The 17,115-nt window shown below is 42.9% G+C and overlaps 1 protein-coding gene and 2 non-coding genes across 3 annotated transcripts; 2 read left to right on the forward strand and 1 right to left on the reverse strand.

The window, feature by feature from the left end:
* Window positions 1–378: 378 nt before the first annotated feature.
* On the forward strand, window positions 379–963 carry LOC102272895 (RNA polymerase II subunit A C-terminal domain phosphatase SSU72 like protein 3-like). Its single transcript, XM_070383168.1, has one exon. It carries the CDS (start codon window positions 379–381, stop codon window positions 961–963), a length of 585 nt encoding a protein of 194 aa, XP_070239269.1.
* Window positions 964–6,184: 5,221 nt separating this feature from the next.
* On the forward strand, window positions 6,185–6,769 carry LOC102273178 (RNA polymerase II subunit A C-terminal domain phosphatase SSU72 like protein 3). The gene has a single exon (XR_001351272.2). It is a non-coding gene; the product is annotated as an RNA polymerase II subunit A C-terminal domain phosphatase SSU72 like protein 3 (transcript).
* Window positions 6,770–13,247: 6,478 nt separating this feature from the next.
* LOC102281325 (RNA polymerase II subunit A C-terminal domain phosphatase SSU72 like protein 5) lies at window positions 13,248–13,817 on the reverse strand. Its single transcript, XR_001352007.1, has one exon. It is a non-coding gene; the product is annotated as an RNA polymerase II subunit A C-terminal domain phosphatase SSU72 like protein 5 (transcript).
* Between the last annotated feature and the right edge of the window lie 3,298 nt (window positions 13,818–17,115).

Below are 17,115 nucleotides of genomic sequence, written 5' to 3' on the forward strand. Positions count from 1 at the left end.
GGTGATTGAATTGCCAATCTCAGCCTCATACACACAGGCACATACAGGGTTAACTGTACCTGGCAAAGGCCTCCAGGGTGGCAAGGGAGCAGGATGGACACCTACTGGCAGTTGAATTGGGTGATTGGATCACTGGGTTGTCCTGGTCACCCCATTGGGTCCACTGTCTAAATCCAATCACTCAAGAGTTAAGCCAATCACCAAATCAAGAGGTCTCCACCCACCTTGGGCCCATGCCTCCATATAAAGGCCTTCTCTCTTCTCTGATTCAAATGCTCATTTCAAAACTGGACCCAGCTGGTCATCTCTCTGGCCTTCAGAGTCCCCCTCAGACCCTGAAGTCCTTCTGTCCAGCTAGAGTCCCAAGAGGCTGCAGCCATGCCCTCCTCCCCACTTAGGGTGGCCGTGGTGTGCATGAGCAATGTCAACAGGAGCATGGAAGCCCACCGCGTCCTCAGCAAGAATGGGTTCCATGTCAGGTCTTTTGGAGCCGGATCCCACGTGAGGCTCCCAGGAGGGGCACACAGGCCACGTGTGCTCTACGACTTCTCCACGTCCTACAAGAAGATGCACAGCGACCTCTCCTCTAAAGACCAAAAGCGCTACAAAAGGAATGGAGTCTTACACATCCTGAAAAGAAATGAGAGAATCAAGCCTGGCCCAGAAAGGTTTCAAGAGTGCCCAGATCCCTTTGACGTCATCTTCACCTGTGGGCAGAGGGCCTATAACCGGGTGGTAGCCGACCTGTGTGCCAGGGATCAGGAGACCTGGCAGCCTGTGCCAGTCGTCAACGTGGACATAGACGACACCCTGGAGGCAGCCAGCCTTGGAGCCTCGATCATCTGTGAGCTCTGCCAGGGTCTCCAGCAGGCAGATGACACGCAAAGTCATCTGGCCGAGCTGCTCCAGGCAGCGAAGGAGAAAACAGGAAGGAGCTTTCTGCACACGGTCTGCTTCTACTGAGGAAGCATCTTGGCTGGTTTCAGCTCCTTTGTCGGTAAGAACCTGTGCCTGGACTCTTGAGCTGCTGGGTATTTTCTGGGAGAGGCTTCTTCAAAGCCATTTCTGCTAAAGGCCATCTATGTATGATCTGTTGTCAGGTACACCCCACCCAGTGAAAGAGGTGGAGGAGGAGAGCATCACATGGCACGGGGAACATGGAACACCGGTAGACATGCGAACCCTTCCAATGTGGGGAACAACAGTGTGGAACTGGACCTGGAAGGAAGAACTCAGTGCTCACAGGGTTCTGCAAGGAGGTTAATCTCGAGGACTCTCTTTACTGGATGGACTATCAAGTCTGATCACAGAGCCTGGGACAAGCAATGAAGTGAAGGATATTCTGAGAAAAAGGAACAGTGTCTATTTTATTGATCTATATGGATACTAATTTCCTTTTGTTCTTTCGGCATGGTGTGTTGATACGACGGGTTGTTTTTTCTTAAGTGGGATGGGAATACACTGAGTGGAAATTATATTGAATTGGAAATATTTTTGCTTTTAGATTGTATGTCTTTGATGAATGACTGCTTTATTAGAAACTCAGGGTAGATCATATGTAGCTTTTTTGGGGAAAATCCAAGCATGATTTGTTTAATCAAATCACACATTTATGAAATAAGATTATAAATCGGTGTAGTCTGTGGTCACACATATTACTAAAATCCAAGCCCTATCTGTTGAACTATGTAGCTTATTTAAATAAAACAAAATGAAATAAATCAAAATAATACTCTTTAATTTAATAAAATGTATCCTCTATGACCCTTTTCCCAGAATATTGGAAATAAAAGCAAAAATCAACAAATGGGACATAATTAAACTTAAAAGCTTCTGCACAACAAAGGAAACTCTAAGCAAGGTGCAAAGACAGACTTCAGAATGGGAGAAAATAATAGCAAATAAAGCAACTGACAAACAACTAATCTCAAAAATATACAAGCAACTCCTGCAGCTCAATTCCAGAAAAATCAATGACCCAATCAAAAAATGGGCCAAGGAACTAAATAGACGTTTCTCCAAAGAAGACATACAGATGGCTAACAAACACATGAAAAGATGCTCAACATCACTCCTTATCAGAGAAATGCAAATCAAAACCACAATGAGGTACCATTTCACGCCAGTCAGAATGGCTGCGATCCAAAAGTCTACAAGCAATAAATGCTGGAGAGGGTGTGGAGAAAAGGGAACCCTCTTACACCATTGGTGGGAATGCAAACTAGTCCAGCCACTATGGAGCACAGTGTGGAGATTCCTTAAAAAAACTGGAAATAGAACTGCCTTATGGCCCAGCAATCCCACTGCTGGGCATACACACTGAGGAAACCAAAATTGAAAGAGGCATGTGTACCCCAATGTTCATCCCAACACTGTTTATAATAGCCAGGTTATGGAAGCAACCTAGATGTCCATCAGCAGATGAATGGATAAGAAAGCAGTGGTACATGTACACAATGGAGTATTACTCAGCCATTAAAAAGAATACATTTGAATCAGTTCTAATGAGGTGGATGAAACTGGAGCCTATTATACAGAGTGAAGTAAGCCAGAAAGGAAAACATCAATACAGTATACTAATGCATATATATGGAATTTAGAAAGATGGTAATGATAACCCTGTATGAAAGATAGCAAAAGAGACACAGACGTATAGAACAGTCTTTTGGACTCTGTGAGAGAGGGAGAGGGTGGGATGATTTGGGAAAATGGCATTGAAACACGTATAATATCATATGAAATGAATCACCAGTCCAGGTTCGATGCATGATACTGGATGCTTGGGGCTGGTGCACTGGGACGACCCAGAGGGATGGTATGGGGAGGGAGGTGGGAGGGGGGTTCAGGATGGGGAACATGTATATATCTGTGGCAGATTCATGTTGATGTATGGCAAAACCAATACAAAATTGTAAAGTAATTAACCTGCAATTAAAATAAATAAATTTTTATAAAAAGAAAAAAAAAGAAAAAGAAAAGGTGTCTTCTCATTTGTGGTAGTGGATAGATCTTACCAACTGGGTGTCTTGATTTCCTTTTTTCAAAGCCTATAAATCCCATGTAGAAAAGCATTCTTTTCTCTTGAGAATTTACTTCTTGCTTCAAACATTCATTGTTTTGTGTTTTGTGCTCCTCTGAAAATGGATCCTCATTGCTCGGCAGTGAAACATTCTTGGTTCTGAGCAGCTGTGCCACAGGGTCCTGTGTGACTCACAGGAGAAAATAAAGGAGAGGTAGTTGGGATGATGAAGTCGTTTACTCATTATCAGAAATTAAGTATGGACTTTATTATCCGTGTAGGTGGCATGGAGTGCCATGGATCTGGAGGGATCAGGGAGTACAGGACATCCTGAGGACAGGAGTGCACTGACGAGTAGGAAGGTGGCTCTGCATAGGGGGAGAAGCTGTGGGACCAGAGGGAGGTTTTGGAGTTGAAAAGACAAGACTTGATGAAGAGAAGAGAGAAGGATGGATATAGAAGCACTCTCAATTTCTGTCTTTCCCCACACGTGAGCAGGTGCATCTATATCTAAAGGGGGCAGTGGTAGGGAGGTGACGTTTTCTTTCCTGGTAGAGTCAGTGGTATTCAAGATCAATCTCTCATCTGATGGGGGACAGTCACGGTCAGGAATGGAGAGGGAGTAGGAGTCGGCTGAGATGATCTTTTCCAATGATGGGACCACAAAATTGAAGTAGGGAGATCTAGGAGCCCTTTGAAAGAAAGAGAAATGATTTTTCCAGGTGAACTTATTTTGCCAGAAAATCCACATGCAGAAAAAGCTGTTGGTTGAATTCCTGTCTGTAGGGATATGCAGGAGGCAAATATGAGACAGTGCAACTGGTTCAAAAACTGTAGATGTTACACAGAAGTGACTATAGTAATGCCACTTAACATAGTATAGTAAGTATCCATGGAAAAATAAGGGGAATGGAACTGGATGAAATGGATGCTGAAGCACAGTTTGTCTAAGAGCTATTAGAGTTGAAAAAAATAAAAATTGGAAGGTGGGTGGTTGAAGGTTGGTGAATATTCTGCTTTGGATTTTGATGTAGTGGCACAGATCTGGGTGGATGTATGGAAGCTCCTGTCACAGGGGAGTGTGCAGAAAAGGCAGTTGGGGAAGAAGTGACAATACCAAATTTTGTTGGTGTTGAATGTGTGATGTGTACACTTGTAGGGTTTGTTAAGTATTTGTCCTGTTTATTGTTTGTTATTTATTGATCTTACGGCCAGAATTGACAGAATATGGGCTTCCTCATAGTGGTAAGTCCAGAAAGACAGAAGATAACTTTGAGAAGAAATTTTGTCTACAGGATTGATTAAAAAAAAGAAAGAAAGAAAAGAGGTAGTAATCATAAAAAAGATGTTGACATCATTCAAAAGAGAACTGACTCTAAAGGAAATCAATCTTCATATAAATGAAAACATATTCAAGGTTATCTCAAGGTGAAAAAACAGGGACAGTGTCCAATTAAATAGTGCTCAGAACTGGCAGAAAGTGAAGGGAAACCTGCCCTGTAAGGTCTCCTCTACCAGCACTGCAGACATCAGGAAGTCTTATGGAGTGACACAGGAGCACTGCTCTAGCACTAAGAGCTGGCATGCTGAGAGCTGGCATCCTGAACAAGAACCCCCCTTCCCCACCCTGAGTCTCAGAGAGAAATTCAGGAGCACACGAAGCAGATCAGAAGCAGAGGTTTTCGCCACTGTGTGACCCTAGAGACATCTTATGAAGAGAAAGGACCATGATGAAATAACTTCCTCCTGTAGTATCATGAATGTAGTTCGGGCTCTGAGATCTTTCTTCTCTCTCTCTCTCTCTCTCTCTCTCTGTTTTTCCAGGCAGGATGAGTTAGGTCTCAGGAAGTGACTATTAAAAAACATTTTCACATCATATTTGAGAGATGACTACCTTTTCAGGTATGCCTGGCCTTTTCTCTAATCTGGCTTTTCTCTTCAGAATATTCAACCCCCCAACTAGAGGCAATGCTTCTCAGGGACTTCAGGGGTCCAGTCAAGTTTCTGAAATCTCTGTTACTAATCAACTTGCTCCGAATCTTTAGTGCACGTCCCTGCAATCCAATTCAGTGGTCTGGGAGTCCAATTCCCAGGTTAAACAAGCTCCTCTTCAGTTCATGCTGATGCTCTGGGGGTCACACTTTGAGTAGACTTGGGCTGTTTACTGACATAGGACTCTTTGCACTCGGAGAATCACTACAATGGACAGAACATTCAGTTTGTGGCTCTATGAAGAGATCTTTGCCCTCGCCATTTTGAAGTGACAACGTTAAGTCTCCTTAGTGGTCAATGTCCCAACCCCAAGTTTAATATCTGTACAGTTGCTTCATCAGCTATGCAAATGGAGAAAAGCAATGAAAAGGCTCCTATTTTGAGTATGGAGCGCTCAGACTGAGCTGCTTTTGGAGACAAGACAAGGGAGGAGGATCAGGTCGGTTTGCTCCAGAATTCTGATGAATTGAAGAAAAGAGAAAGGAGAAAATGCGGTGTTCTTGCAACTTGTGAAACCCTATCAAATGCCAGTCATATTTTCCAGAGATTGCTTTTGACACTGGTGCATGCTTTTCTTGACTGATAGGAAGAACCATGAATGCCTTCCTAGGATTTAGCACAACTGCTCTACTGGAGTATCAACTCTAACATGAAAATCTGGGGAACAACCACTGTGATTCTTGCATCATTGGATTAGGAGGCTCAGGAATTTCAAAGACCTTTTCCACATACACGTCTTCAGCTCTTTGGAAGGCTGGTGAGAAGCCAGTGAGTAGTCTAATTGTTTGGCCTGATACCAATTCTAGCCCCATAAACACAGGCACAGATGGAGTTAACTGGAGATGGAAAAATGCTCAGGAAGGGGTGGGGGATTGGGTGGGCACCCATTGAGGTTGGGTGATTGTGTCACTGGGATTATTCTGAAAACAGCACTAGGTTCTCTGCTCCCAGCCCACTGTTCAAATCCAATCAGTCAAGAGTTAAGCCAATCATCAATCAGGATTTCTCCTCCCACTGAGGACAAGTGCCTCCATATAAATGCCTTCTTTCTTCTTTGAGTCTAACACTCCTTGGAAGAGCTGGACCCAGTCAGTCATCCCCTGGCCTTCAGAGTTCCCTTAGCCCCTGAAGTCCAGTCCAGGCCTCTGGCTGGAGTCCCAAGTGGCCGCCACCATGCCCTCGTATCCGCTCAGTGTGGCTGTGGTCTGCATGAGCAACATGAACAGGAGCATGGAGGCCCACCGCATCCTCAGGAGGAAAGGATTCCGAGTCAGGTCCTTCGGAGCTGGGTCTCGAGTCAGGCTCCCAGGAAGGGCACGCAACCTCCCCGTGGTTTACGATTTCTCCACCACCTATGAGGAGATGCGCAAGGACCTTGTGCGCAAAGACCGACAACGCTATAACAGCAACGGCATCTTACACATCTTGGGAAGAAACGAGAGAATCAAGCCTCGCCCGGAAAGATTTCAAGAGTGCCGAGATCGCTTTGACGTCATCTTCACCTGTGAGGAGAGCGTCTACGACAAGGTGGTGGAGGAGCTGTGGGTCCGAGAGCAGGAGACCTTCCAGCCTGTGCACGTGATCAACGTGGACATGGCCGACAACGCGGAGGACGCCACGCTTGGGTCTTTGATCATCTGTGAGCTCTGCGAACGCCTCCAGCAGGCAGACAACCTGGAGGACTCTGTGGTCGAGGTGCTCCTGGCAGCCGAGCGGAAAACTGGCAAGAGCTTTCTGCACACGGTCTGCTTCTACTGAGGATCTTGTCTGCTTGCAGCTCCTCTTGGTAAGCACTTGTGTCTGGACATTGGGCTAGGTGGTATTTTCTGTCAGAAGCGGCTTCCAAGGCCTTTCTGCTAAAAGCCATCTACATGACTTTTTCCAGGTACACTTCAACCTGGGAAGGAAGTGGAGAAGGAAATCTTTTTCTGCCAGAGTAACATGAATGCCCTGGAGGCATCCAAACCCTTCCACTGTGGGGGTTGATGGTATGGATTCTTGATATGGAAGGAACACTTCAGGGCTCACAGGGGTCTTCGAGGAAGGTAACCCAGAGACATCAAGAGACCAAGATTTACAATGGACAAGTGATGTGCTGAAGGACATTCAGGGAAGAACAAACAAACCCCACACCATTTCCATTCCATCACTGGTTTTTACTTCATTTTAATGCAATTTCCTTTTGTCATTTTTGTCTTGTGCATCAGTATAAATGAATATTTCTTTTTAGTGAGATGATTATATTTAATGTTTGAACTTTAAAAATCTAATTTTAGATTGTATATATTTTGGTAAATGCAAGTTTCATAGAAACTCAGGTTTGATAATAGTAGGCATTGATTGCTGAAATATGAGCACGATCTGTTCAATTCAATATTAATGAAATGAAATAAAAGCTTCTAGTTCATAGAAAATGGATCTCCTAATTTTTGGTAGGGGTTGGATCTTGCAAAAGGAACATCTTGGTTTCTTACTGTTCAAGCTGAATGAATTCCACAGAGTAAAGCACTCTTTCCTCAAGCGGATTTTCTTCATGCATAAAAGTTTCATTGATTATTGAACTCCTCTAAACGTGGATTCTATGTGTAGGGAAGTGAATCATCTTGGGTCTGACCAGCAATGACACCTAGGCATGTGTAACTTACAGCAGAAATTAAAGGAAGGGGGAGTTGGCCTGGTTGAATGAGGTATCTTGCTATGTCAGAAGATTGATGTGGACTTTATTTACAGAGCAAAGGTAGGATGGAGCAAGGGTGTACCTGGAGGCTTGGGATGAGCTAGTAGAGGATTTCCCGAGGAGGAGTGTGGATTGAGCAGTAAGGTGGACGCTCTGGACAGGGGGACAAGCTGTGGGATCATAGGAAGATGGTGGAGTTGAAGGATGGAACATGCTGAGGAGGAGAGAGAGAAGGAAGAATTTAGAAGCAATGTCAATTTTCTGTCTTTCCACACTGGTGACAGGGTGTACTTATCCACATGGGGCAGTGCTGGCAGTAGGGAGGTGAGGGTTTCTTTCTGGGTAGATTCAATGAGCTTCAAGGTCAGTCTTTCATCTGATGTTGAGGCAGGTAGGGCAAGAATGGGAAAGGGATCCGATAGTGTGTTGAGATGATCATCTCCAGTGATGGGAACACAAAATGGAAATAGGGAATGTTGGGGACCCTTTATAAGAGAGAGAAATGATCTGTCCAGGAGATCTTACTTTTGTCAGAACATTCACTGGAAGGAATTAAGAAAATATTTTTGGTTGATTTCCTGTCTATAGGGGTATGGAGGAGGCAAATATGATAAAGCATGTAAAAGTGCGGCTGGTGTTCCGAAGGAGTGACTCCAGTGATGAAACTCAACATAGAAAGTGTCCATGGAAAAGTTAAAGGGAATGGGACTGGATGAAATGGATGGTGGGACATGGTTTGTCTAAGAGTCCTTAGAGCTGCAAAAATAACAAAGATTGGAGGGTTGACAGTTGAAATTTGATGCCTGTCCTGCTTCAGATTTAGATGTAGTGCAGAGATCTGGATGGGTCTTGGGAAGTTGCTGTCTTGGGGGAGTTTGTAGACAAAAGCAGTTGGGCAAATGTAACAACACTGAATATCTTTGGTATTGAATGAGTGATCTTTGTGCTGGTTGGGTTTGCTATGAATGGGACCTGTGTCTAGTCACTTCACATAAAGAATTGTCAGGAGAATAGGAATCCTCTCATTGACATATGGACGAAGACCCCCAGGATGCCACCCTTGGGTCTTATCATCTGTGAGCTCTGCGAATACCTCCAGCAGGTAGACCACCTGGAAGACCCTCTGGTTGAGGTGCTCCTGGCAGCCCAGTGGAAAACAGGCAAGAGCTTTCTGCACACGATCTGCTTCTACTGAAAATCTTGTCTGGCTTCAGCTTCTTAGTCAGTAAGAACCTGTGCCTTGGACATTGGGCTAGGCGGTATTTGCTGTGCAAGGATCTCATAGCCCTTTTTGCTAAAAGCCATCCTTATGTTTTTTTCAGGTGTACCCCACCCAAGCATGGAAATGCAGGAGAAAAGCGTTATATGGATAATGGAACTTGAATCACCAGGAGCCATCAAAAACCTTCCAGAGTGAGGGATGATGCTGTGGGGATTTGACTTGGAGGGAACAGTTCAGTGCTCACATGGCTCTGCAAGGAAGTGAACCTGAAGGACTCTGCTTTTCAGATCAACTACTGAAGGCTTATAATGGAGTGCTGGACGTGCTTGTTCAGTATAATCAGGAGAGAAACTTGTCTATTTCATCATTTTAAAACAATACCCTTTTTGCTCTTTCGTAGTTTTATATAAATATATAAATTTTTATTTAGATGTCATTCTAGTGAATTGTTTTTACTTAGAAATATATTTATATTTAGATTGTATGTCTTTTTTTCCCCAATACAATATTGTAAACTAAAAAAAAATTGTATGTCTTTTACTAATGCCAATCTTAAGAGAAACAGCATAGATTATGTGTGGCATTTACTAAGATCCCATCATGATTTTTTCAATTAAATAGCTCATGACATTAAGTAAAATGAAATAAAACCCTCTGAATTATAGAAAAAGTGTCGTTTGTGGCAGTGCAGGGATCTTACAAAGTGAGCCCTCTGATTTCTTATTGTTCAATCCATGTGAATTCCATGGAGAAAAAGTTTTCTTTCCTAAGTTCTTTCTTCATGCTAGTTGAGTTCCTATCCGGTGGGCAAGGGATGGCAAAAATGACAGAGGAGTAAAATGCTGCAGGTACTGCAGTGGAGAGATAACAGTGATTAATTACAAAATATAAAGTGTATATGAAATAGATAACTAATAAGGACCTTTTCTGGGCTTCCCAGGTGGTGCTAGTGGTTAAGAACCCAGTTGCCAATGCAGGAGACATAAGAGATTCAGGATTGATCCTTGGGTCTGAAAGTCCTGGAAGACTTTCAGTCTGAAAGATCCTGAAAGTCCCTGGAAGCGGGCATGGCAACCCACTCCAGTATTCTTGCCTGGAGAATCCCATGGACAGAGGAGCCTAGTGGGCTACAGTCCATGGGGTTGCAAAGAGTCCGATATGACTGAGCGATGGGGCATGCACATGCTCAAGGACCTTGTCTATAGCACAAGGAACTCTCCTCCACTCTGCAGTGACCTATATAGATATATATGGATAAAAAAGGTTGAAAAGAGGGGATATATATGAGTGTGTATAACTGATTCACTTTCTTGTACAGTAGAAACTAAAATAACATTCTAAATCAACTATGGGCCAATATATATATTTTTTAATTTACTTAAAAACATCCAATATGTCTGTGAATAAATTAAAACAAATGGGATGGGAGATAAAGTAGATTGTGGAACGTGGTTTGTCTAAGTCGCCTTAAACGTCATAAAAATATAAAAATGTTTGGGGAGTTAGAACTTTAAGGTTGGTGAATTTAGTGTTTCACATTTTGATCTAGTGGTAGATTTCTTGTGGAACTATAGAAGCTGGTGTCTCTTGTAGAGTTAGAAAAATGCAGATGAGGAAGTTGTCAAAACCCTGAACATTGTGGGCATTGAGTGGGTGAACTTTTGGTTGCTGGAGTTTCTGTGAATGAAAACAGAAAGTGAGTAAAAGTTTTCTGGGAGGCTGCCTGGGCTCATGTTTCCTCCTGAAACCTGCAGCACCTGGGGCTTCCTTGTGTGGAGAGTTGGTAACAGATTAGAGAGGGTGATGAGAATGCAGAGATAATTTACATGGAGTGGTGGGTGTTACTACAGAATTTGGCCAGGACTATGAACTGCTGGTTGGATAAGGGCATAGCAGCCCACTCCACTGTTCTTGCCTGGAGAATCCCATGGACAGAGGAGCCTGGCAGGCTACAGTCCATAGCGTTGCACAGAGTCAGACATGACTGAAGTGACATAGCATGCACACATGAACTGCTGGCAGCATTCCAAAGGTATTTTCCAAGCTTCCTCAAGGTAATTGCAGTTCCAGGATGCTGAGTCCTGATCTTCATCATTGGATGGTCCTTTTACCAGCCTCTTAGGATGCTCCTCACTATGGCAAGGTATTTTCAGCTTCAGATGCACCAAAGTCGGCCACAGATTGGACCAGAGTGCTGCTAAGTTCTCTGCAGGTCTCCTGGCACTCCATTAAAAAAACAAAACAAAACAAAACAAAAGAAAAAACCTGGAACTGGGGGGCTGGGACTAGAACTGCTGCTGCTGTCACTTCAGTCGTGTCTGACTCTATGCGACCCCATAGATGGCAACCAACCTGGCTCCTCTATCCCTGGGATTCTCCAGGCAAGAACACTGGAGTGGGTTGCCATTTCCTTCTCCAATGCATGAAAGTGAAAAGTGAAAGTGAAGTTGCTCAGTCGAGACCCTATGGACTGCAGCCCACTAGGCTCTTCCATCCATGGGATTTTCCAGGCAAGAGTACTGGAGTGGGGTGCCATTGTTGTTAAATACGGTGAAAGAGTAGTTTCCAGGTGGTATTAACATCATTGGTGTTGGTGGTTTTTCTAAAGGGAGGAGAAATTTGTCATTTTTAATGCTAACTAACAATAATATGTTTCCAAGTGTGAGGAATGGAAAAATAAAGACTTAGATGTGCTACTGGACATACAGTGGTTTCTTGACTAGACAAACATAATTCCAGTTAAGACACATAGGCAAATTAAATATTCATACAGTTGTTGTAGGTGAAATGGCAGCATTTGAATGCAAATTGTTGAAAGACATGAATGTACATGTAATTAGATATGTTAAGTATGCCAGTGATAGCTTTGGGACTCTGACGGGGCATGTGGACATGGCTGTGGGTATGTCAGAGCAAGTTGGATTTCATGATCTGGGTGATATTTGCCTTATAAGAATTTGTTAGGCTGTGCATTTGTTTTGTTTTATGTATTTGTGTGTGTATTTACAATAACAATTAAAAAAAATCCTCAAATGACAGAAATACTTTATATTTCAAGAGCCAACAGCCTAACAATATAAGTGTCAGTAGCTTCATTCATAATCAATTTATTTAAAATCCCTCATTTCCCAAATCCCTACCCCTACCCGTTGTTTCTTGATTTTGTATCCCCTTTCTGACTGTTGTTCCTGCTTCACTTCACTCTAAATCCACAAGGCAGAGGATATAATACTCCCACATTATTCCACTGGCCAAAGAAAGTCATGAGGCGATCACAGGTGCAAGGGAGTGGGCAACAGACTGCACCTCATGAAGGAGGAATTGGCTTGTGTGGACAGTGGAGGGGTTGGTAGGGAAGGATTATTGGTACGCATTTGTGCAGATAGTCAGCCTTATTGGAAACACTATCCGACTGAAAATGTCTGAAAGCTTGACAATATAGTCTGAAGGCATCGTGTGAGGACTAAGTTACTCTCAAATATTGCTGGGAGTCATGAATAATAGTATAGCCTGTACAAAGTGAATCTTTCCACATAAGACAAAACTACAAATGCATTAACCCCTGGACCAAGGTACCCCCACTTGCAAAAATAGACCCTAGATCTTTCAACAGAGTTATCCAATGGAGAAGAGGAGAAAATACAGAAAAATAGACCTTTTTTAAAAAATATATTTTTAATTGGAGGATAATTGCTTTACAATGTTTTGTTGGTTTCTGCCATAAGACATTGTGAATCAGCCATGCTGCTGCTGCTGCTGCTAAGTCGCTTCAGTTGTGTCTGACTCTGTGCGAATCCATAGATGGCACCCCACTAGGCTCTCCCGTCCCTGGGATTCTCCAGGCAAGAACACTGGAGTGGGTTGCCATTTCCTTCTCCAATGCATGAAAGTGAAAAGTGAAAGTGAAGTCACTGAGTCTTGTCCGACTCAGCGACCCCATGGACTGCGGCCCACCAGGCTTGTTTGTTTTGTATTGCTGGAATATCCAACACATCACTTGTCTGGCATTCTGTGATCAGCCTTGGCTTGTCCATCGGGAAAAGGGAGTCCTCATGTTAAATTCCTTGCAGAGCCATGGGAGCTTCCAGATTAAGTACCCACACCATCATCTATCCAATTGAAAGCATTCAGGTGTCTGCTGGTAGTCCATAACTCCTGTGCCATGCAATGATGTTCTCTTCCACTTCCTTCCCTGGGTGGGGTATACCTGAAAAAAATCATGCAGATGGTTTTGAGTTAAAAGGGCTTTGAAGACTCTTCTCATAGAAAATACCAGTTAGCCCAAAAGTCCGGGCACAAGTTCTTACCAACAAAGGAACTGAATCCAGCCAAGATCTTCAGTAGAAGCAGATAGTGTGCAGAAAGCTCTTGCCTGTTTTCTTCTTCACTGCCTGGAACAGCTTAGGCAGACTGCTTTGCATATCATCCTCCTGCTGGAGACCCTGGCAGAGCTCACAGATGATCAGAGCTCCAAGTGTGGCTGCCTCCAGGGTGTCCTCTATTTCCACGTTGATCACATACACAGGCTGCCAGGTCTTCTGTTCTCTAGCACACAGATCTTTCACCACCACTTTATACACTCTCTCAGTACAGGTGAAGATGGCATCGAAGGGATCTCTGTCAGGGCCAGATTTGATTCTCTCATTTCTCCCCAAGATCTGTAACACCCCATTGCTCTTGTGGTGCATTCTGTTTTTGCAGAGAAGGTCCTTGCACATCTGCTCATATGTAGTGGAGAAATCATATACCACAGGGAGGTTGGGTGCCAGTCCTGGCAGTGTCACATGGGATCCCACTCCAAAAGACCTAACGTTGAATCCTTTCTTCTTGAGGATGCTGTGGGCTTCCATGCTCCTGTTCATGTTGCTCATACAGACCACAGCCACCCTGAGTGTGGAGGATGACATTATGTTGGCCACTTGGAACTCCAGGCTGATGGGTGGGCTTAGAGTCTCTTAAGGGCAGAACCCAGGGAGAAGTCAGCCTAGGTCAGACTAATCTAGTGTCAAAGAACAGATTGTCACCTACCCCAGGTGGGAGGGGACCTTTTGATTGATAATTGGGTTAACTCTTGAGTAATTGGATTTGAATAGTGGGCTCTGACCAGAGGCTCAATCCAGGCATCAGAACAATCTGGTGATTATCACCCCAAAATCTAATTTTCCAAAAGAGTGTGGCTACCCCATGGGTGTGTTTTGAAATCTCCACTTAGCCCTTGGGTTCAATTGTGGGTGGGACTACTATTGATATTAGGCAGAATACCTAGACTACTCCCAAGCTTGTCACCAGCTCCCTCCAATGACCTGAGAACATGCATGTGAAAAACATGATTGAAATGTCCAAGCTTACACTTAATTTAATTATACATAAAACTACAAGCGTTGTTTTTCTTTCTTTCCTATAATTGGTACTCTAGAATTGTAACTGTTGATCATGAGAGGATACAGATAGTTTTACCCGTAAGTAGTAAAATGATTCACCAGTGTAAAAAGTGATTCTTAGAAAACATCCCTCCTGATAGTGTGTGCAGGAGTTACAACATTACACATCCTTTCTTGAATTCCTGATAATTCTCCAAGAATTGGAATAGCCTCCACTGGCTTTCCCATGTCTTCAGGGAGAGCTCTGTCTGACCACTCTATACTGAAATATAGCAATTTTTTGTTCCATTTCTTTGGTTACTTTGCACCATTGACCTAGCAAAGAATCAAATCAGAGATCAGATCAGATCAGTCGCTCAGTCGTGTCTGACTCTTTGCGACCCCATGAATCACAGCACACCAGGCCTCCCTGTCCATCACCAACTCCCGGAGTTCACTGAGACTCACGTCCATCGAGTCAGTGATGCCATCCAGCCATCTCATCCTCTGTCGTCCCCTTCTCCTCCTGCCCCCAATCCCTCCCAGCATCAGAATATAGACTTTAAAATTATAAATGAAACACGAAACAGTAAGGAGGGACAGTCCCATCCCTTCAAAATGGTGCAGGAAAAACATCCACTTAGAAAGCCAAAGATTTTATATCTCTGTGTCTCCATCAACATAGTGATTGTCACACTGCAGTCTCAGTAACCACATTCAGCCTTGTCAAAGTGTGAATCCCAAACCCAGAGCATTAACATCAACCTGGATTATGTGAAAAAGGCAACTTTGGACTCCACACCACAAAATGAGAAATTCTGGGAGTGGAGCCCAGAGATTTGTGACATACAAAGCCCTTTGGATGGTGTGATGTCCACCAAAGACTTACTCATGGCAGAGGTTTCTGAAACTTGACTGGACATTGACAGTCCCTGGGATGTCACTTGACTGGACTCTCCTTCTTCGGGAAGGAAAGTAAGTATGTGACAATTTGATGTGATATGTAAATCTGATAAAAAAATAATAATCATCACTCTGAAGAAGAATTTGTGGACAATTGGTGAATTTTGACTATGTTCTATATTTTGGATTATAGTGTTGTATCAATGTGAAATATTGTGACTTGGTCATTGCACTGCTGTATATGTAAGAGATTATCCTTAAGAAGTTACAGCTAAATATAGGGTCATGACACTGCATATTTTGCTAAATGGCACAACAAAAAAATCAGACTAAGAATGAGAGAGAGACAGGGCCAGGAGCAGAGGGGGCGGGGGTTTGGGGAGGAGGCAAGGAGGTAGGGAAATGTGGCCAAATACTAATAGTGGCTGAATCTAAATGAAAGTTTTACTGGAATTTATAATTTATTAATGTAGCTTTTATATGTTTTAATAATTTTGACCATAAATAAGGCTGATCACTGAAGGACTGATGCTTTCAAACTGTGGTGCTGGAGAAGACTCTAGAGAGTCCCTTGGACAGCAAGGAGGTCAAAGCAGTCAATCCTGAAGGAAATCAACTGTGAATATTCACTGGAAGGCCTGGTGCTGAAGCTGAAGCTCCAATACTTTGGCCACCTGATGCGAAGATCCAACACATTGGAAAAGACCTGATGCTGGGAAAGATTGAGGGCAGGAGAAGGGGGCAGTAGAGGACAAGATGGTTGGATGGCACATCAACTCAATGGACATGAGTTTGAGCAAATTCTGGGAGATAGGGAAGGACAGGAAAGCCTGGCGTGCTGTAGTCCATGGGATCGCAGAATCACACAAGATTGAGCAACTGACAACAAAAATAATTAATTAATGTAGCTTTTATGTGTTTTAATAATATCTAAAAACCACTTAATAAAATATGTATATTTTATCAAATATTTCTGTAAGTTAAGTAGGCGTGGAGTCTTCTTGTATAAGCTCAATCCACCATGTTAAATTGAAATCTATGAATTTATAATCCTATACATGCACATACACAGTAGTCTCTTCTTTACAAATATAAACATAATTACTTACTTGGGATAATTTAATAAAGATAAAACAGAATATGTTGAAGGTTGAGATATATTACCAGAAGAAAAGATACAGGAAAATGTGGTAACTGAGTCTTCATTATAGATTTGAAGGCAGCCAAAAAAGAGGAAGGTGAAGATTATTTCTTCATTATAGCCTAACACTTAAGTACATAAAAGATGTGAAAATTTTAATAAGGCCATTAAATTATCTCACATTAGCAATTAAAATTCATTATTTCAGTTTCTAGAATAGAAAATGATATGAAAGTAAGGTACAGATTTCATATTAATTTTGTCAAAATTACAAAGAAAAACTCTTAGGAATAAGTGATCTTAAAATAACCTGAATATTTGATAGTCTTTTTGTGCTGATTAAGATAGGATTAATATTTACTAATTCTCATTAAAATAGAAACAGGAATAGTTAAAGTAATTGTTACCAAAAGGAGTATATGGTGTGTGGGGTCTGACTGCTTGCTGCTCAAAAGCCAGTAAACAGGCCAGGTTGATGGAAAGGAAAGTTGCTTTATTTCAGATGTCTGCAACTGGGGGAGAGGGGTGGCAGATATCTGTCCAAAGGCCAGCTCCCCCCACTGACAAGCAGGGGGTGAGAGAATTCATAGACAGGCAGGCGCAGGGGATGGGGGTGTGGGGGTGTGGCGCTACATGCAAAAACAGCATAGTCACAATGGTCTGACCAGCATCTTCTTGAATGTTTTAGGTACAGTTAATCTTCAGTTCTGGGGTCCATTAGTTTCAATTCGTTTGAGGTCAATTCTCAGAATTGTGGAAGCTCATGTCCTAGGTACAGTCTGCTCATCATGTAGGTAATTT

Source organism: Bos mutus, chromosome 15 (assembly GCF_027580195.1).
Source record: "Bos mutus isolate GX-2022 chromosome 15, NWIPB_WYAK_1.1, whole genome shotgun sequence".
Taxonomy (NCBI): domain Eukaryota; kingdom Metazoa; phylum Chordata; class Mammalia; order Artiodactyla; family Bovidae; genus Bos; species Bos mutus.